Below are 21,638 nucleotides of genomic sequence, written 5' to 3'. Positions count from 1 at the left end.
GATTGGCGGTCGGACCCATACTATTGTAGATTGGCAGTCGGGCCTAAAGGGCGGAAGGTCTGTGGTCGGCTTAAAGAGTGAAATATAGGGATAATTTTGGTCTGCTGAGGACGCGTGTCAGCAGGAGAGGGGTTGGAAGACGGTTGGGAAGGAGACGTTGTAACCGTTCGGAGGACGGTTTTCGGTACGGTTTCCCAGAGAATATTTAAAGGTTTGAATCATCATTTGGCAAGGTATCTTCAATCAACTTCAACAAAGCAAAGTCAGATTTGGGGATCACCACTTTAAATTTCAGTCTTTTATTTTCCAGTTTATTTTCTGTACCATACAGTGTTTAGAGATTCCTAATCTCAGGCACTAATTAATCAAGTTTAAGGATATTTTCTATATCTTTGAATTTTACTTTATTTTTGTTGAAAAATTACATCAACAGAAATAAATTGAATGATTTTTTTTTTGTATCAATTAATCACTATATTTTTATTATTATTTGAACAAAATATTGCAAAAATATAAAATATTATTATGATGTTTTGGGCGGAAGTCGACGCCAGAAAATAAAAATATATATATATATGTATATGGTGTGGCGCTAAAGGTGTCGCCACATATATTTTATTTTTATTTTATTTTGCTATCACTTTTGGCATCAATAATTTTTTTTTTTACTTAGTTGTGGCACCACCTTCGATCCTTTTTTTTTTTTTTATGGTTCCTATAATGGCACCAAGAGTTTTAATTTTGGTCCAAAAATCCGGCGCAAAGGAAACTGGAATCATAATTTTGTACCGGAATAAAACCGTGACACATGCCGCGCCATTTGAGCATAAAAGTTGTGGTTTTGGCGTAGTTCATTCCGCGCCAATCTCTCATTTTTCTGGTACTATTATACTCTGAGTTATTCTTTTGCAGCATTCCGTTTTAAATTTTTCATGTTGCATCCCTTTTTTTTTTGTGTTTTTACTTTAATTTGAAGTTCACAGTTTCTCCCCTATGAACAGAGGTCAACATGATTTTTTATGCTTTCCTTCGAGATTGTATGTTCGTGATAAAGAATCAAAGTTACCAACACCCAGATTCTCTGCACAGTTTTAAGTCCAATGTCAAATTTTTGCATGTTCTTCATGCTATTGATGTACTGTTCCATTTGCAATTAACTTTTATTTCCTGCCAAAGCCATAGCACGTGAAGAATGAAAAATCTGATGGATTACACATTTACGCATTTGGACTTTGTCTCTACTCATCATCAGCTATTGGGTCTGATTTTACTTGCTTTTACAGGTCTTTAATGAATTGCTATAAGGATAGGTCCGTATTTTTTTTATTAGGTGAGTTATGTCCAAAGTTCTTCCTTGTTTTCAAGCTGGCTATGTGAAACCCTTATGCTGTTTGAGTTTTTTTTCAACTATAAATTTTCATGTGATCAAAATTTTGATGGTGTATTACAATACATGTGATTTAAGAACAAGAATAATAATTCATAAGGACAAACAGAAATACCAAATGTAAAGCAACTTTTTTCCTTTTTTCCAGCTTCTGGTGATAATGGAATACCAGAAGTCATGGCTTATCCCCAAGGTGCAGTTTCAAGAGAATTTCAGAATTTGGGTGTTTGTGTGGTGCAACAATGTGCCAAAATTTATCAACTAGGCAAGTCAATATTCTCTTCTTATAGTGTGGTTGTAAATTTCTTTTCTAGAAAATGCATAAAACTCTGGGGTGCTTCATTAATGTTAGTTGAAAGCTTCTTATGCTTGTGTTGTATAGTGTCAACGACAACCACTTATGATAAATTTATGAACGAACCAATTCAAAGGTTTGTTCTGCAGTTTCAGTCCCTTCATCATCATATAATACTAAAAGTAGTATATATGGTTTTAATTCAATCTTAAAATAGAGAATGCATATTGTGAGCTAGTGCGCGTTTAACTTATGTAGTAGTTTGCCCTATTTTTATGGAAAATTAGTGCATATTTAACTTATGTTTTTTTATAGGAAGTGGTCGTGTGTCAATGAAGGCATGTTGTGTGAATTCAAGATAACCAGATTTGAGTTTAAGTTATATTTTTTTATAGGAAGTGACTGTGTGTCAACGAAGGCGTGCTGTGTGAATCCAGGATAACCAGATTTGAGTTTAAGTTATGTTTTTTTATAGGAAGTGCCGTGTGTCAATGAAGGCGTGCTGTGTGAATCAAAGATAACCAGATTTGAGTTTATTCCCTATGTTGATACAATTTAGATATTAAGTACCTCTATAAAAATACGTGCAAGGTTGGCCTCACTTGATTCCTTTGTTGTAGACATATTTACGAAATGAGCTAAACAAGATTCCCCCTAAAGGGCGGACTCGGGCTGTTCGGGAGACTCTGTACCGACAGACTCTTGGGGGAAAAAGCAAGAAGTGCTCGAAGGTTGACAGTGCTACGAGTTCAAGTCATCCCCTCAATGAAGCAAGTAGTTTAATAGATATTGTAGCATTCCAATAAGGGTGGGAAAAAATGCATAATGGAATTGCAGAGTTGACAACAACGATGACTGAATTCAAAACTATCAAGGCTGATGTGTATCCATTCATGCACAAAAACTCCAGAGCAGTTACTGGCCCATTTGAAGTAGTCGTAGTATCCGCACTTTTCATAATTCTATCCTATGAGCTTTGAATGGTTAAGGAATTCACTATGATCTGCTTATTCTTGATAGGCCACAACTCGTATTGATATGGTCTCTGAGCTTTTCAGGCCTGTTTCCGAATCACCTACGATGGTATGATGTCTTTAAAGCCTGAAGTTAACTAGTAATTAGTGCAGTGTCAACTTTACGCCAATTCTCTTGGCCAACTATGTTTCTAACTCATTCGTAATGTCTATTGTAGGTCGGCACCCGTGTGCTTATATTATCTTGTACCAGATAATAGAAATTTTTTGCTAAAGGGACTTTTGCTCTACCCCCCTTTGCATGGTTTGTGGCATTGTGCCTTGAGTTTTTTCTTTTAAATCCTTCAATATGATGTTCATACCGCATCATCGATGTTGTGACCATTCAGGTCTCATAGTGCAGATGATCATGGTTTTATTGAGTTTGCGCATATTCAGTTTGACATACATGGCAGTTAGAATATTATGTATACGTAGGCTGTTAATATCAGACAGTGGCTATGTTGGTATTATGCCAATTCTGTGCTGATCTTATATTTTTTATCATTCACATGACATTGTTTATGGCTATGCACCTATGACACTATTTAGATGCACATTGCAGTGCCAAAACTAATAAATGTTGGCTTTATTATTGAGTATCTTGTAGTTTTGAGCTGCCTACAACATATACTTATGTGATGAGGATCACTAACATATAATTTGATTTATTAGTCGTCGGTACTCTAAACTTGAACTCATCAGCAGGTGTATGCTTAAAATATTTAATGCATAAATGGTAATTAATCTCCATGGGACATGATAATACGGCACATACATGGAGTAGTCTCATTTGAGGGTAACCATATAGATTTATTACTTATTGAAATTATTATTTGAATGTTGTACATGATCTGCTGCTTTACTTAGGTTTTATTGGTGGATGAGTTGTGACACGGCTTCGGATCACCCGAACCCGAACTTAGACGGACCGATTGCAACCCGAACCCGGTCAAAGCTACTTGTTTGCTTGGAGGTTGTGATCCTTTGATCTTAATCAAAATGTGTGGTTTAGATTAGCTTGCCACTTAAGATGTGTGGTTTAGATTAATTTGTCATTTAGTACCTTGTTTATTTTCTTGATGGACACACAACTTAGATGAGAACATTTTTTAGAGAGGATTAACCTAGCTTTGGAGAGATTCCTTAGAGTTGGAGTGATTCCATCCGACGAGAAGGCAATTCGATTGTTGAGCTTCGAATGCAATTGCGTGAGAGACGGAAGATGCATCGGCAGCCTCGTACAGTCCGTGGATTCTTGAAAGTGTTTGCTCAAGAGGAGTGATTGCTTTTGGAATTCAACTTATCCTATTTCTATTTCGATTTTCGATTCAGCATTTGTAAGTTCCCGAATACATATTAGATACTTGTCTTCGAGTTTGATTCATGGACATGATCCTAATCCATGTCAAGCTCTCAAAAGGGAGTTTGAAGGAAGTTCAAAGCCAAAAAATATGTATGCCAAGCCTTACACTTCAAGGATCGACGCCCTCAAGATGTCGTTGGGATATCAACCGCCGAAGTTCCAACAATTTGATGGCAAAGGCAATCCAAAGCAGCATGTGGTACACTTCATGGAAACATCCAACAACGCTGGGACATACGGCGATCTTTTGGTGAAGCAGTTCGTACGGTTATTAAAAGGCAACACCTTCGACTGGTACATCGACCTGGAGGCTGGTTCCATCAACAGTTGGGAGCAGTTGGAGTACGAGTTCTTGAACCGGTTCTACAGCCCGAAAAGAACCGTCAATATGACAGAACTCACCAATACTCATCAATGGAAAGATGAACCAGCAATCGACTACATCAACCACTGGAGGAGTTTGAGCTTGAACTGCAAAGACCGGTTGTCTGAGGCCTCCGGTATAGAGATGTGCGTCCAGGGAATGCACTGGGGGTTGAAATGCATCCTGCAAGGGATCCGACCCCACACTTTCGAAGAACTTGCTATCCGCGCTCATGACATGGAGTTAAGTATGGCTTCAAGCGGGATGCACATACCACCAGTTCAAGAATCTTCAAAAGCAAAAAGATACGAAAGATATGATGCCATAAAGAAGGGGAACAACGCCCCTATCAAGTCTTTTGGAAAAGAAGCCTTGGCCATAAAAGCGATGACCAAAGCACCAGTGAAGATCCAAAGTAAATAAAAGGAAGTTGCAAGGAAAACACAATCAACTCAGACAGAAAGACCGCCAAGGCCAACCCTTAAAGAGTTGCAATCCAAAACTTATCCTTTCTAGATTCTGACGTCTCGGACATCTTTGACGATCTACTCAAAAAAAACCTCATTGAACTTCCGAATTCAAAAAGACCGGAGGAAGCTGGAAAAGTTGATGACCCAAGATACTGCAAATACCATCGTGTCGTACGACATCCCATCCATAACTGTTTTGTCTTTAAAGACAAAGTCATGGAGTTGTCTCATGAAGGAAAGATCACCCTTGAAGATGATTTTGTTTCTGTTAATGTCACTTCAATCATGCTCGGGTCTCTCGAAGTTGACATAAAAGACGAAGAATCATATTGCCTTACTACCGAGAAAGATAGCAAGGCGATCAGAGACAAATCGAGTGAAGAATGTGCCACGATAACTTTCACTGATGAAGATTTGATGTTAGGATCCAAACCCCATAATCATCCATTACTGGTTGTAGGTTATATCCATGAACAAAGGAATAGCCGGATATTCTTAGACGGAGGAGCCGCAGTCAATGTCCTTCCTCTATACACATTGCAAAAATTGGGAATACCAGTAGATCAGTTGTTCGAGAGTCGTATGACAATACATGGATACAATCAAGAGGGGCAAAGAGCACTTGGCACCATAAGATTGAGACTGTTAATCGATGAAATGGAAACTAACCCTTTGTTCTACGTGATAGATGCAAAGACATCTTTCGACGTCCTTTTGGGAAGACCATGGATATGTGAGAATGGTGTAGTTCCATCAACGTGGCACCAATGCTTCAAATACACTCAAAATGAAGTGACAAAGAAAGTTCTTGGAGACACAAAGCCATATGCAGAAGCCGAGTCACACTTTGCGGACGCCAAATATTTCTCTACAGAAGCAAAAAAATCCAAGGTACATGAAGATGTCAAAGCACCACAACCAAACTTGGGGGCAAAGTCAAGAGATAAAGAAAAAACACCTGCCTCAGGTTCTGCAGACTCATTAATTGAGCCTTTGAAAGATTTGACTCTTCCAAAGACCCCACTCAACCCAATCTCCCCCTCACAGACAAGGAATGGAAAATAAGAAAAAATAGAGGCTATGCGATTGCAAAAGGACAAAAGCTTTGGCCCAAAAGCCTACAAACTTCTCACAAAAGCTGGATATAATCCAAATGAGGAGTCACTGCTGGGAAAGTTACCACCACGGGCAACCCAAGGTTCGAGGGCTGGTCTTGGATACATGCCACAAGCTCCCGTACGCATCGCTATCAAAAGGGCTGCAAACCATTATATCACCGAAAGCGAGAGTTTGTCTTCCAAATCACCTCAAAAGGGGAAGAATGCAAGAGTATCGGTTTTCGAGAGGCTAAAACCTTTTGTCTTCACAAGGTTAGGACCAAAGATCAATAAAGAGAAAAACAAGAAGAATTCCGCATCAACAAAATATGTGGAGATGGATGAAGAAATCAAAAGCCGCTTTTCATCCCGCATGACGCGTCAAACAAAAATGATGATACATTGCGGTAAAGTTTTAAAGGCTAAATGGCAAACCGTTGTCTTCACCAAACCCAAAAAAGATAATGAAGAAAGTGTTGCATCATCTTGCTACATCACTGAAGGAGGTGAAGAGACAATGATTGAAGAAGACGCAGGAAATGCACCCGCCGCGCTTGAAGAAGGGGTCAAAGCTGCAGTGGACGAGTTAGAAGAAATCAACTTGGGAATTGAAGATCACCCAAGACCTGTCTATGTCAGCAAAGAGCTGGGTGAGGATGATATGAATGCCTACACCCGACTTCTCAACGAATTCCAAGATGTCTTCGCTTGGTCATATAAAGAAATGCCCGGCTTAGACCCGAAAGTTGCGGTCCACCATCTAGGTGTGAGGAAGGTAGCTCGCTCTGTAAAGCAAGCGCAACGAAGATTCCATCCTGAACTCATCCCTCAAATTGAAAATGAAGTCAACAAACTCATTAAAGTGGGATTCATCCGGAAAGTCAAATACCCCCAATGGATTTCCAACATCGTGCCTGTAAAGAAGAAGAATGGACAAATCCGAGTTTGTGTGGATTTCCGGGACTTAAACGAAGCATGCCCAAAAGATGATTTTCCTTTACCCATAACTGAATTGATGATTGATACAACGACAGGACATGAAGCGCTTTCTTTTATGGATGGATCATCTGGATATAACCAAATTCGTATGGCACCTGAAGACGAAGAGTTAACCGCCTTTCGTACACCGAAAGATATCTACTGTTACAAAGTTATGCCTTTCGGATTGAAAAATGCTGGGGCAACCTACCAAAGAACAATGCAAAAGATCTTTGATGACATGCTACACAAAAATGTAGAGTGCTATGTTGATGACTTGGTTGTCAAATCCAAGAGAAAAGAAGATCACCTGCAAGACTTAAGAAAGGTTTTTGAAAGGTTGAGGCGCTACCAATTAAAAATGAATCCTCTCAAGTGCGCTTTTGGAGTCACCTCCGGAAAATTCCTCGGATTCATTGTCCATAGTCGTGGAATTGAGATTGAACATGCAAAGATAGATGCCATCACAAAAATGCCTGAGCCTCGTAACATCCACGAGCTAAAAAGCTTACAAGGTTAATTAGCATATATAAGAAGATTTATCTCTAACCTCGTTGGACGATGTCAACCTTTCAACCGAATCATGAAGAAGAGAGTGCCTTTCCATTGGGATGAAGCATGCAAGAAGGCATTCCAAAGTATCAAAGACTACTTGACAAAGCCACCAGTGCTGACAGCCCCAATTCCTGGACATCCATTGACGCTTTACATCGCTGCACAAGAACGTTCAGTTGGAGTCTTGTTAGCACAGGAAGCCAATAAAGGGAAAGAAAATGCCCTCTACTACCTCAGTAGAATGATGACACCAAATAAACTAAATTATTCACCAGTGGAAAAGATATGCTTGGCGCTCATCTTCGCCATAAAAAAGTTGAAGCATTACTTCCAAGCGCACACTATCCGGTTGGTGTCCAAAACAAATCCCTTAAAATATGTCATGTCAAAGCCTGTCCTTTTTGATCGACTCACGAGGTGGTACCTGCAGCTGCAACAATTCAAAATCATTTATGTACCACAGAAAGCTGTAAAAGGACAAATATTGGCAGACTTCCTTGCTGATCATCCCATCCCCGCTGAGTGGGAGTTGTCTGATGACTTCCCTGATGAAGACGAGCCTTTTCTTAAAATCACTCCACCATGGAAAATGTATTTTGACGGCTCATCACACAAAAATAGAGCTGGAGCGGGAGTAATATTTGTCACATCACAAGGAGAAGTCCTTCCATACTCTTTTGCCTTAAAAGAAAAGTGTTCAAATAATGTGGCTGAGTATCAAGCACTCATCCTCGGCCTAAAAATGGCGGTAGACATCAAGCAACGCCAACTTCAAGTATACGAGGACTCCAAGCTTGTTGTAAATCAAATCACTAGAGAGTTTGGAGTGAAGAAACCAGAACTAATGCCTTACTTAAAGTATGCTAAGACACTCATTGAGTTGCTCGGGGATGTCTCTATTGAATATGTCCCAAGGAAAGAGAATGGGCAAGCTGACGCTCTGGCTAAACTGGCATCGACTCTATCCATCCCGGATCAACAGGTGTATATTCCGATACGCAAAGTTTGGGTGGATTCCTACAAGTATGAAGAAGAAGAATGTGTTGAAAAAGAAGTAAATCACCTCATCGAGGTGTTTGGAATTGAAGAAGAAGAAGAAGATTGGCGGCAACCAATATTAGATTTCTTAAAATATGACAAGCTCCCGAGTGACCCGCGCAGACGAGCAGATATCCGAAGAAGAGCTGCACGCTATACCTACTTCAACGGCATGCTCTATCGTCGGTCGTTCGACAATATGTTCCTTTGATGCCTCGGCAATCATCAAGCCAAACAAGCTATGGAGGAAACTCATGCCGGAATCTGTGGAGCTCGTCAAGCTGGCCCAAAGTTACACTTCCGAATAAAGAGGATGGGGTATTATTGGCCAGCCATGGCTAAAGACTGTATAGAGTTTGCACGGAGATGCCAACCGTGTCAATTTCATGCTAACTTTATCAATCAACCACCGGAACCATTGCACCCAACTATTGTTTCGTGGCCATTCGATACCTGGGGCATGGACGTCGTAGGACCACTCACAAAGTTGTCCGCTGGACATCTCTATATCTTGGCCGCAACAGACTACTTCTCCAAATGGACATAAGCAGTTCCTTTGAAAGAAGTAAAAAAAGAGACGGTAGTTGACTTCATACGAGTCAACATCATTTACCGTTATGGGGTTCCTCGGTGTATCATCATTGCTAATGGAAGATCTTTCCCCAATACTCACATCGACAAACTTTGTGAAAAGTTTGGCTTCCAACAAAAGTAGTCCTCGATGTATTATGCACCGGCAAATGGACTCGCAGAGGCATTCAATGGAACACTTTGTAACTTGCTGAAAAAGGTTGTCTCCAAATCAAAAAGAGATTGGCATGACCGCATTGGTGAAGCTTTGTGGGCCTATCGTACTACATTCCGCACTCCAACATAAGCGACACCATACTCACTTGTATATGGGGTCGAAGCTGTCCTCCCATTGGAAAGACAAATTCGTTCACTAAGGATTGCTCTTCAGGAAGAATTGACGACCGAAGAAAATTTCAGATTAAGACTCGGAGAGCTAGAGGCTCTCGACGAGAAAAGCCTACAAGCTCAACAAAGACTGGAGTGTTATCAAGCACGATTGTCTCGAGCTTACAATAAAAAAGTCAAATCACGATCCTTTCAAATCGGGGACTTGGTTCTTGCTGTGAGAAGGCCCATTGTGATCAACTTTCGTTCGGAAAATAAATTTTTATCCAAGTGGGATGGACCCTACATCGTCACTCATGTCTACACAAATGGTGCATACAAGTTGACATCTCAAGATGGACTCCGGAGAGGGCCAATCAACGGGAGGTTCCTCAAAAGATATTATGCGTAAGACCTTCAAATCAAATCAAGACTCCTTAGCATAAGAATAAACTGCAAAATAATAATAAAAGAAAGTTCAAGTTGCTTTGAACTACGTTATGAATTGATCCCTTTACCGGGTATGTAGGCAACTTGAGATATACCTTCAAGTTCAGTCAAATAAAAATAAATTAAAAAAAAGAAAAGAAGGAGAGAATTTAAATTTATTGATTGGCAAGCAAAATGAAGAGTACAAATTGATCTTAAGCATTAAGATTATACAACTCTTCTTTGCTAATATCCAACAACTCTTCTAAGCTTTTTAAGTATTCTTCGTCTTGCGCGGGGATATTCTCTACGGCGGCGAGTTCATCCTTGACTTCAGCAATTTGAATAGCGAAATTTTCATTAACTCTTTGATGTCGCTTAATAAGGGAAATATTCTCTCTTTTTTGCTCTTGTAAAGAGCGAAGCTTCACGTGAATATTCTCCACACACCCCTCTAACTCCTTGATAGATTCGCACTCCTCAACATGCCTCATCTCAAGGTGCGCCAAGGATACGGCGTCGATCGAGTCAGAACATGCCTCGTCAAAAGATGCAGCGTCATCAAAAAGGGCCTTGACTCGGTCCTCAATATGAGAAATGTCAAAATACTTAAACCTTTTCATTGATTGGAGCACTACGTCATCCTCGTCCTTAATCGAGGAAAGCAAACGAGCTGGTGTCCTCAAAAGCTTACCCCAAAGATCCGACTATACTTTTCCTATATATTTGCGTTGGATCCCTTTCACAAAATCCACGCCACAAAATTCTGAAACCGCGGGCACAACGGAATGAACAGCTATGGGCTTGGTTGGAGCATCCTTTACTTGCTCATTGCAAACACCTCTGCTTTCCCCAATCACCTCAACAATGGAATCTCGGCTCGCCATCTTTTCATCCATACTCGGGATTCTTTGCTCCAACTAAAAAAAGGGATAAAAAAATCATGTCAAAAAAAAAGAGAGATAAAAGTTACCTCTCTTGCGATATCGCTCGAAGAATGGTGTCGGCTCGAACGAGGACTTGACGTGTTGATGATATGGGGATCTGGACGAGCTCGCTTCCAATGAACATCATGCTCACTACTGCTTCGTTCAGAGATAGAAGGTACCAACCGCTTTGAAGAACCGACATTGGGGGTACTTGAATTTCCATTGTTCCTCTCAGGAACACCCCGAATAAGTAGCGGCATCTTTCGAGCATTATCCGATGGCTTGGTATGATCGGTGGTCTTTTGTACCGGCAAGATATACTAATCCAAGAAAGACCCGCAAACTTGAGTCCACCACTTCTTGTATACGTCGGAAGAAAATCCCCTCGGAATTGCAGGAATACGTGGAAGAATAACTTCGGATGAAGATTTGAAGTAAGTGCTTTGGTGCCAATGTTGATAGCGTTCCTCAAAAGCGCAGCAACGAATGTCTTTCAAAAGAACTCCGAGAATCTCTTGGAAAAAACCGAATTGACGGCAAAAACGGTGGGGACTATACGGCTCCATGAAGCATCGAAATCCATCCCGCAAAGTCAGAAACAAGAGTGAATGGAGATGAAGTATTCTTGCTCGTAGTCCTCGCGCTTCCCGTCATCAACAAACCATACGTCGAAGTCTTTCGTGATCATGGTGCAAGCCCAACAAAAGTAGTCACCGCGCAAGATTTTTCTGCATGCAACATCTGCTCTATACGCATGAGCACTAACAGCCCCGGAGTGCTTCACCATCCCCGGACCACGGATTCCCTTCCATACGCCGTAGTGGGTCTGAAAATACTCAGCGATCCATCCGGTCAAAAAGTGGAGAGGAATTGTCGACCGAACTTTCCCAGGACATGATGAATCTGCGATTTGGTTCAGCCCTCTATAAATACTGGTTAAGACTGGAATGGCCAAGCTTACTGGAATCCCTACGCTAGGACACTTGCCATCTTGAAAGTTGAAGGACGTATCAAACCAACATCGTCGAGCGGAAGCACAAAGATGCAAAGCCAACAAGAAAGGAACGCTGTGAGAAAAGTCTCCTCAAGGTGCTCCCGTCCAACTTTGAGTTTGGCAAAAGATGACTCTTGCGCCTTCGACCATGGCTCGTGGGCACCAATCTCTCCGGTAGGATTGTAAGTCGCATCAGGCCGAGAAGAACGAGTAGACTCCTTGCCACGACGAATTTGAGAACGCTCGTATTTGACGGTCTTTTTGCACCAAAAAGAAATCCAGTCGGTTACACTGACGCCACGTCGACCTTTGTCACGACTCCGAAGAAGGTGATAGGCATGCAACAGATACCGGCACGAACGGGGAACCAACTTCCTATCCTCTTTACTGCCATATAGCTCCTTTGCGCTTGGTACCACCTCTTCGTAAAATGAGCCGAGTATGGGGAGGCCCACCAAGGACGCCAAGTCACGGAGAGAGATCGACACTTCACCGGCGGCAGTCAAAAGGGTGTTGGTTTTGGGACACCACGCCTCGCAAACGGCCTTGACGATCTCCGGAGAATAGTCGTAGGAGAACAAGGAAGCATAAACCGCATCGTAAATGCATCCTCTCTTTAGTGGAATCTCGCATCGATCCAGCACATCCTCCACCCATTCCCAATAGCTGGCCACGTACGAAAAGTTGCCATCAAAAGAAGGAAGACCATTCCAAGCACACGCCCCATCCATGATCCGCCGCCCCAAGGTTGGAAGTGGAAGAACATCGTTTGATACGTGTTGATGGAGTGAGGATTGCAAGGTATGCTTTCCGCCAGTGACATTCCGAGACCACGTCTTTGGGAAATTTGGGACCTCCAAGCGAGGGCGAGCAGCTCCGCATCCTATGAGTGGTGGATGCACCAATAGACGAGTCGCCTTGTCCAGCGGTTGACCTTCAAACTCGCAAATCACCAACTCGGCGTTTCTAGAGGGGGAGGAGACATCCTTGAAGTAAGCCATCTCACCTACAAAAAAAAAAAAACATAAGCAAAGATCAAATGATGAAAAAAAAAATAAAGAACAACACAAGAGAAAGAAACCTACGCTAGAATGAGAGAAAATCAAGATTGTGAGAAGTTGAGAATGATAAAGTTCTCTCATGGTGAGGGGTTTATATAGTGTCTAGAAATTGAGATATGAAAAAACATGCATAAGGAAAGGAAGAAGATAAGGAAATAAAGAGAAAAGGAAATTAAAAAAAAAAGGAAGGAAGATAAAAATAAAAATAAAGAACAAGGAAAGAATATATATACATATATATATATGATATGTGTGTGTATAAAAAAAAAGAATTTTGCAAAAAAAAAAAATGATAAAAACACCATTTACAAAAAAAGAATTTTGCAAAAAAAAAATGGCAAAAAAAATGCCAATTTTGCAAAAAAAAAAAATGGCAAAAACGCCACTTAAAAAAAAAAGAAGAAAAATTTTTGCAAAAAAAAATTATATAAAAAAATTAAAAAAAAAAATTGGCAAAAAAAAAATGCCACTTCTGAAAAACAAAAATGGCAGAAAAAAAAACCATTAAAAAAAAGCATCTTGAAAAAAAAAAAGAAAAAAAAATCTTTTTTTATGTTTCGAGACTCGTTCACGCCTTAGACGTTTTGCGTCAGCTTAAACAAGTCTCGAGGGGGCATTTTGTAGAATTAAAAATTAAATGTCTAAATTAAATTAAATATCATGTATTTTGGAAGAAAATAAAATTCCAATAATATAAATATATGGTATTTAATTATGCACATATGTTAATTTTTGTACAATAAATATCAACCATTAATGCAAAAATCTACTTAAAATGGAAGATATCGTACAAATATTACGTGCAAAAATAGAGCCATAATAAATTTGGCAACAAAATAAATTAATCTTGTCAATAAAGGAAGTATATAAATTAATATCTTCCAAACAAGGCAATGATATAAAGATCTTGTCAATAAAGGAAGTATATAAATTAATATCTTCCAAAAAAGGCAATGATATAAAGATTTTGGCGAGAAAGGAAGGTGCACAATTAAATCCGTAAAAAATGGAAAACGGCATCCGATGGAAAAGGAAAGATTATAAAATCTTTCCATCCACGTGGCACCATCCGAAAAGGAAGCCAAGGCCACCCTCCCCTATAAATAGGAGTCATGGCTAGTTCATTTGACACCGAAGTTCATTTGAAAACTCGCGCAAGGGTAAGTCTCTCTAGACTCTCTGCATGTTCTTCATTGTTCTTCGTGTCCTTCGAAGCGTTCTTCGTCGAAAAGTCACCGATTTGGACAAATGATCCAATATTGGTTGACGAATCGATGGAGTTAACGTTCTTCGTCGTATGTCCGAGCTGAAGGAAGGATCAAAGCTCCCAAAGCCATCGAGAAATCCATCAAAGGCAAGGAAGAGTCTCAAAAGTCGCTCCCAAAGCTTCAAGATGTTCATCGCGTTCTTCATCAAAGGCGCAAACTCAGCCCTTTCGATCTAAAAGTCAAAGGGACATGCCACCAAAAGCGTTATGGAGCACCAAATCCATCTCCTCAAAGATCAAAGCCGAGATCGTCCAAAGAAGACACCAAATCCAAAGCTGATGATCAAATCGCCAACATAGATATCAAAGCCCTCCAAAGCCGGCAAAGCCAAACCGAAGACCAAAATTCCTTCGGATCAAAGAAGCCACTCAAATCCAAATTGGAAAAACGGATCGACCCGGAGAGAGAATAAAAGGATCCAAATAGAGAATAGGACCCGCATTTATTAAATTAGATGTAATTTGTACGATTTTGTGTTTATAAAAATATAACACAATTTTTTTTGTCTACACACGCTATAATACAAAGGAAAAAAAATGAAAAAACAAAGCGCTAAATATACTTATTTCGAACATTCTACAAAAAATACGAAAACCACTGTAATTAGAACTATACAGCACAAAGTAAGTACAATTTATACAATGATATATAATATAAAGGAAAAACAATGAAAAAACAAAAGCGCTAAATATACTAATTTTGAACACTCTGCAACGAATACGAAAAGCACTGTAATTAGAACTATAGAGAGCACAAAGTAAGTACAATCTATAACATGCTATATAATATAAAGAAAAAACATTGAAAAAAAGAAAGCGCTAAATATACCAATTTCAAACACTCTGCAACGAATACGAAAAGCACTGTAATTAAAACTATATAGTAGAAAGTAAGAATAATCTATAGCATGCTATATAATATAAACGAAAAACATTAAAAAAACAAAAGCGCTGAATATACAAATTTCGAATACCCTACAACAAATACGAAAAACACTCCAATTAGAACTATCGAGCACAATGTAAGTATAATCTATAACATTCTATATAATATAAAGGAAAAACATTGAAAAAACAAAAGCGCTAAATATACTAATTTCGAACACTCTACAACCAATACGAAAGGCACTGTAATTAGAACTATAGAGCACAAAGTAAGTACAATCTATAACATGCAATAAAATATAAAGGAAAAACATTGAAAAAACGAAAGCCCTAAATATACTAATTTCGAACACTCTACAACAAATACGAAAAGCACAGTAATGAGACCTATAGAGGACAAAGTAAGTACAATCTATAACATTTTTTATAATATAAAGGAAAAACATTGAAAAAAAAGGCGCTAAATATAGTAATTTCGAACACTCTACAAAAAATACGAAAAGCACGGTAATTAGAACTATGGAGCACAAAGTAAGTACAATCTATAACATGCTATATAATATAAAGAAAAAACATTGAAAAAACAAAAGGGCTAAATATACTAATTTCGAACACTCTACAGCAAATACGAAAAGCACTGTAATTAGAACTATCGAGCACAAAATAAGTACAATCTATAACACGCAATATAATATAAAGAAAAAACATTGAAAAAACAAAAGGGCTAAATATACTAATTTCGAACACTCTACAACGAATACGAAAAGCACTGTAATTAGAACTATAGAGCACAAAGTAAGTACAATCTATAACATGCTATATAATATAAAGGAAAAACTATGAAAATCAAAAGCGCTAAATATACTAATTTCGAACACTCTGCAACGAATACGAAAAGCACTGTAAGTAGAATTATAGGGACCACAAAGTAAGTATAATCTATAACATGCTATATAATATAAAAGAAAAACATTGAAAAAAGAAAAGCGCTAAATATACTAATTTCAAACACTCTGCAACGAATACGAAAAGCACTGTAATTAGAACTATCGAGCACAAAGTAAGTACAATCTATAACATGCTATTTAATATAAAGGAGAAACATTGAAAAAACAAAAGCGCTAAATATACTAATTCCGAACACTCTACAACGAATACGAAAAACACTGTAATTAGAACTATAGAGCACAAAGTAACTACAATCTATAACATGCTATATAATATAAAGGAAAAACAATGAAAAAACAAAAACGCTAAATATACTAACTTCGAACACTCTGTAACGAATACGAAAAGCACTGTAATAAGAACTATAGAGAGCAGAAAGTAAGTACAATCTATAACATGCTATATAATATAAAGGAAAAACATTGAAAAAACAAAAGCGCTAAATATACTAATTTCGAACACTCTGCAACGAATACGAAAAGCACAGTAATTAGAACTATAGAACACAAACTAAGTACAATCTATAACATGCTATATAATATAAAGGAAAAACATTGAAAAAACAAAAGCGCTAAATATAATAACTTCGAACACTCTGCAACTAATACGAAAAACACTACAATTAGAACTATCGAGCACAAAGTAAGTACAATCTATAACATGCTATATAATATAAAGGAAAAACAATGAAAAATAAAAGCGCTAAGTATACTAATTTCGAACACTCTACAGCAAATACGAAAAGCACGGTAATTAGAACTATAGAGCACAAAGTAAGTACAATCTATAACATGCTATATAATATAAAGGAAAAACATTGAAAAAACAAAAGCGCTAAATACACTAATTTCGTACACTCTACTCAACAAATACGAAAAGCACTGTAATTAGAACTATAGAACACAAAGTAAGTATAATCTATAACATGCTATATAATACAAAGGAAAAACATTGAAAAAACAAAAGCCCTAAATATACTGATTTCGAACACTCTACAACAAATACGAAAAGCACTATAATTAGAACTATGGAGCGTAAAGTAAGTACAATCTTTAACATGCAATATAATATAAAAGAAAAACATTGACAAAACAAAAGCGCTAAATATACAAATTTCGAACACTCTACAAAAAATACGAAAAGCACTGTAATTAGAACAATAGAACACAAAGTAAGTACAATCTATAACATTCTATATAATATAAAGGAAAAACATTGAAAGAACGAAAGCGCTAAATTTCGAAGACTCTACAACAAATACGAACAACACTGCAATTGGAACTATCAAGCACAAAGTAAGTATAATCTATAACATGCTATATAATATAAACAAAAAACATTGAAAAAAAAAACGCTGAATATACTAATTTCGAACACTCTACAACAAATACGAAAAGCACTGCAATTAGAATTATCGAGCAAAAGTAAGTACAATCTATAACATGCTATATAATATAAAGGAAAAACATTGAAAAAACTAAAGCGCTAAATATACAAATTTCGAACACTCTACAACAAATACGAAAAGCACTGCAATTACAACTATAGAGCACAAAGTAAGTATAATCTTTAACACGCTATATAATATAAAGGGAAAATATTGAAAAAAAAGCGCTAAATATACTAATTTCGAACACTCTACAAAAAATACGAAACGCACCATAATTAGAACTATCGAACACAAAGTAAGTACAATCTATAACATGCTATATAACATAAAGGAAAAACATTGAAAAAACAAAAGCGCTAAATATACTAATTTCGAACACTCTGCAACGAATACGAAAAGCACTGTAATTAGAACAATAGAACACAAAGTAAGTTTAATCTATAACATGCAATATAATATAAAGAAAAAACATTGAAAAAACAAAAGGGCTAAATATACAAATTTCGAACACTCTACAAAAAATACGAAAAGCACTGCAATTAGAACTATCGAGCACAAAGTAAGTATAATCTATAACATTCTATTTAATATAAAGGAAAAACATTGAAAAAAAAGCGCTAAACATACTAATTTCGAACACTCTACAAAAAATACGAAAAGCACTGTAATTAGAACTATGGAACACAAAGTAAGTACAATCTATAACATGCTATATAATATAAAGGAAAAACATTGAAAAAACAAAAGCGCTAAATATACTATCTTCAACACTCTACAACGAATACGAAAAGCACTGTAATTAGAACTATAGAACACAAAGTAAGTATAATCTATAACATGCTATATAATATAAAGGAAAAACATTGAAAAAAAAAGCGCTAAATATACTAATTTCGAACACTCTACAACGAATACGAAAAGCACTGTAATTAGAACTATAGAACACAATGTAAGTTTAATCTATAACATGCTATATAATATAAAGGAAAAACATTGAAAAAACAAAAGGGCTAAATATACAAATTTCGAACACTCTACAAAAAATACGAAAAGCACTGTAATTAGAACTATAGAACACAAAGTAAGTACAATCTATAACATGCTATATAATATAAAGGAAAAACATTGAAAAAACAAAAGCGCTAAATATACTAATTTCGAACACTCTACAACAAATACGAAAAGCACTCTAATTAGAAAAATAGAGCACAAAGTAAGTACAATCTATAACATGCAATATGATATAAAGGAAAAATATTGAAAAAACAAAACCGCTAAATATACTAATTTCGAACACTCTACAACGAATACGAAAAGCACTATAATTAGAACTATAGAACAGAAAGTACGTATAATCTATAACATGCTATACAATATAAAGGAAAAACATTGAAAAAACAAAAGCGCTAAATATACTAATTTCGAACACTCTACAACAAATACGAAAAGCATTGTAATTAGAACTATAGAACACAAAGTAAGTACAATCTATAACATGCTATATAATAAAAGAAAAAATATTGAAAAAACAAAAGCGCTTAATATACTAATTTCGAACACTCTACAAAAAATACGAAAAGCACTGCAATTAGAACTATAGAGCACAAAGTAAGTACAATCTATAACATCCTATATAATATATATGAAAAACATTGAAAAATGAAAGCGCTAAATATACTAATTTCGAACACTCTACAACAAATACAAAAAGCAGTTCACTTAGAACTATCGAGCACAAAGTAAGTATAATCTATAACATTCAATATAATATAAAGGAAAAACATTGAAAAACAAAACCGCTAAATATACTAATTTCGAACACTCTACAACAAATACGAAAAGCACTCTAATTAGAAAAATAGAGCACAAAGTAAGTACAATCTATAACATGCTATATAATATAAAGGAAAAACATTGAAAAAACAAAAGCGCTAAATATACTAATTTCGAACACTCTACAACGAATACGAAAAGCACTATAATTAGAACTATAGAACACAAAGTAAGTATAATCTATAACATGCTATATAATATAAAGGAAAAACATTGAAAAAACAAAAGCGCTAAATATACTAATTTCGAACACTCTACAACAAATACGAAAAGCACTGTAATTAGAACTATAGAGCACAAAGTAAGTACAATCTATAACATGCTATATAATATAAAGAAAAAACATTGAAAAAACAAAGCGCTAAATATACTAATTTCGAACACTCTACAAAAATACGAAAAGCACTGCAATTAGAACTATAGAGCACAAAGTAAGTATAATCTATAACATGCTATATAATATAAAGAAAAACATTGAAAAAAAAAGCGCTAAATATACTAATTTCGAACACTCTACAACAAATACGAAAAGCACTTCAATTAGAACTATAGAGCACAAAGTAAGTATAATCTATAACATGCTATATAATATAAAGGAAAAACATTGAAAAAACAAAAGCGCTAAATATACTAATTTCGAACACTCTACAAAAAATACGAAAAGCACTGTAATTAGAACTATAGAGCACAAATAAGTATAATCTATAACATGCTATATAATATAAAGGAAAAACATTGAAAACAAAACGCTAAATATACTAATTTCGAACACTCTACAACAAATACGAAAAGCACTGCAATTAGAACTATAGAGCACAAAGTAAGTACAATCTATAACATGCTATATAATATAAAGGAAAAACATTGAAAAAACAAAGCGCTAAATATACTAATTTCGAACACTCTACAACAAATACGAAAAGCACTGCAATTAGAACTATAGAGCACAAAGTAAGTATAATCTATAACATGCTATATAATATAAAGGAAAAACATTGAAAAAAAAGCGCTAAATATACTAATTTCGAACACTCTACAAAAAATACGAAAAGCACTGTAATTAGAACTATAGAGCACAAAGTAAGTATAATCTATAACATGCTATATAATATAAAGAAAAAACATTGAAAAAACAAAAGCGCTAAATATACTAATTTCGAACACTCTACAAAAAATACGAAAAGCACTGTAATTAGAACTATAGAGCACAAAGTAAGTATAATCTATAACATGCTATATAATATAAAGGAAAAACATTGAAAAAAAAAGCGCTAAATATACTAATTTCGAACACTCTACAACAAATACGAAAAGCACTGTAATTAGAACTATAGAGCACAAAGTAAGTATAATCTATAACATGCTATATAATATAAAGGAAAAACATTGAAAAACAAAAGCGCTAAATATACTAATTTCGAACACTCTACAACAAATACGAAAAGCACTGCAATTAGAACTATAGAGCACAAAGTAAGTATAATCTATAACATGCTATATAATATAAAGGAAAAACATTGAAAAACAAAAGCGCTAAATATACTAATTTCGAACACTCTACAACAATACGAAAAGCACTGCAATTAGAACTATAGAGCACAAAGTAAGTATAATCTATAACATGCTATATAATATAAAGGAAAAACATTGAAAAAACAAAAACGCTAAATACACTAATTTCGAACACTCTACAACAAATACGAAAAGCACTGCAATTAGAACTATAGAGCACAAAGTAAGTATAATCTATAACATGCTATATAATATAAACGAAAAACATTGAAAAACAAAAACGCTAAATATACTAATTTCGAACACTCTACAACAAATACGAAAAGCACTGCAATTAGAACTATAGAGCACAAAGTAAGTATAATCTATAACATGCTATATAATATAAAGGAAAAACATTGAAAAAAAAAAAGCGCTAAATATACTAATTTCGAACACTCTACAACAAATACGAAAAGCACTGTAATTAGAACTATAGAGCACAAAGTAAGTATAATCTATAACATGCTATATATATAAGGAAAAACATTGAAAAAACAAAAGCGCTAAATATACTAATTTCGAACACTCTACAAAAATACGAAAAGCACTGTAATTAGAACTATAGAGCACAAAGTAAGTATAATCTATAACATGCTATATAATATAAAGGAAAAACATTGAAAAAACAAAAGCGCTAAATATACTAATTTCGAACACTCTACAACAAATACGAAAAGCACTCAATTAGAAAAATAGAGCACAAAGTAAGTATAATCTATAACATGCTATATAATATAAAGGAAAAACATTGAAAAAACAAAAGCGCTAAATATACTAATTTCGAACACTCTACAACAAATACGAAAAGCACTGTAATTAGAACTATAAAACAAAGTAAGTATAATCTATAACATGCTATATAATATAAAGGAAAAACATTGAAAAAAC

The 21,638-nt window shown here is 36.0% G+C and overlaps 2 protein-coding genes across 2 annotated transcripts; both read left to right on the top strand.

The window, feature by feature from the left end:
• Nucleotides 1-4,149: 4,149 nt before the first annotated feature.
• LOC127251221 (uncharacterized) lies at nucleotides 4,150-5,960 on the top strand. Its single transcript, XM_051274832.1, has 2 exons — nucleotides 4,150-4,840; nucleotides 4,942-5,960. Exons 1-2 carry the CDS (start codon nucleotides 4,150-4,152, stop codon nucleotides 5,958-5,960), a joined length of 1,710 nt encoding a protein of 569 aa, XP_051130789.1.
• A 1,593-nt stretch (nucleotides 5,961-7,553) lies between these two features.
• On the top strand, nucleotides 7,554-9,872 carry LOC127251219 (uncharacterized). Its single transcript, XM_051274831.1, has 2 exons — nucleotides 7,554-8,597; nucleotides 9,525-9,872. The coding sequence occupies exons 1-2, from the start codon at nucleotides 7,554-7,556 to the stop codon at nucleotides 9,870-9,872; spliced, it is 1,392 nt and encodes a 463-aa protein (XP_051130788.1).
• Nucleotides 9,873-21,638: the final 11,766 nt, after the last annotated feature.

This window comes from Andrographis paniculata, unplaced genomic scaffold (genome assembly GCF_009805555.1).
Source record: "Andrographis paniculata isolate CXL003 unplaced genomic scaffold, ASM980555v1 Contig43END, whole genome shotgun sequence".
NCBI classification, from domain to species: domain Eukaryota; kingdom Viridiplantae; phylum Streptophyta; class Magnoliopsida; order Lamiales; family Acanthaceae; genus Andrographis; species Andrographis paniculata.
The sequence above is the reverse complement of the archived record's forward strand: the minus strand, read 5'-3'. Positions and strand labels throughout refer to the sequence as shown.

Coding starts and splice junctions, on each gene's coding strand:
- LOC127251221 (XM_051274832.1), top strand. CDS start 4,150: ATGTATGCCAAGCCTTACACTTCAAGGATCGACGCCCTCAAGATGTCG. Junction 4,841..4,941: donor AGCACCAGTGAAGATCCAAA/GTAAATAAAAGG, acceptor TATCCTTTCTAG/ATTCTGACGTCTCGGACATC.
- LOC127251219 (XM_051274831.1), top strand. CDS start 7,554: ATGAAGAAGAGAGTGCCTTTCCATTGGGATGAAGCATGCAAGAAGGCA. Junction 8,598..9,524: donor AAGTAAATCACCTCATCGAG/GTGTTTGGAATT, acceptor ATTGCTCTTCAG/GAAGAATTGACGACCGAAGA.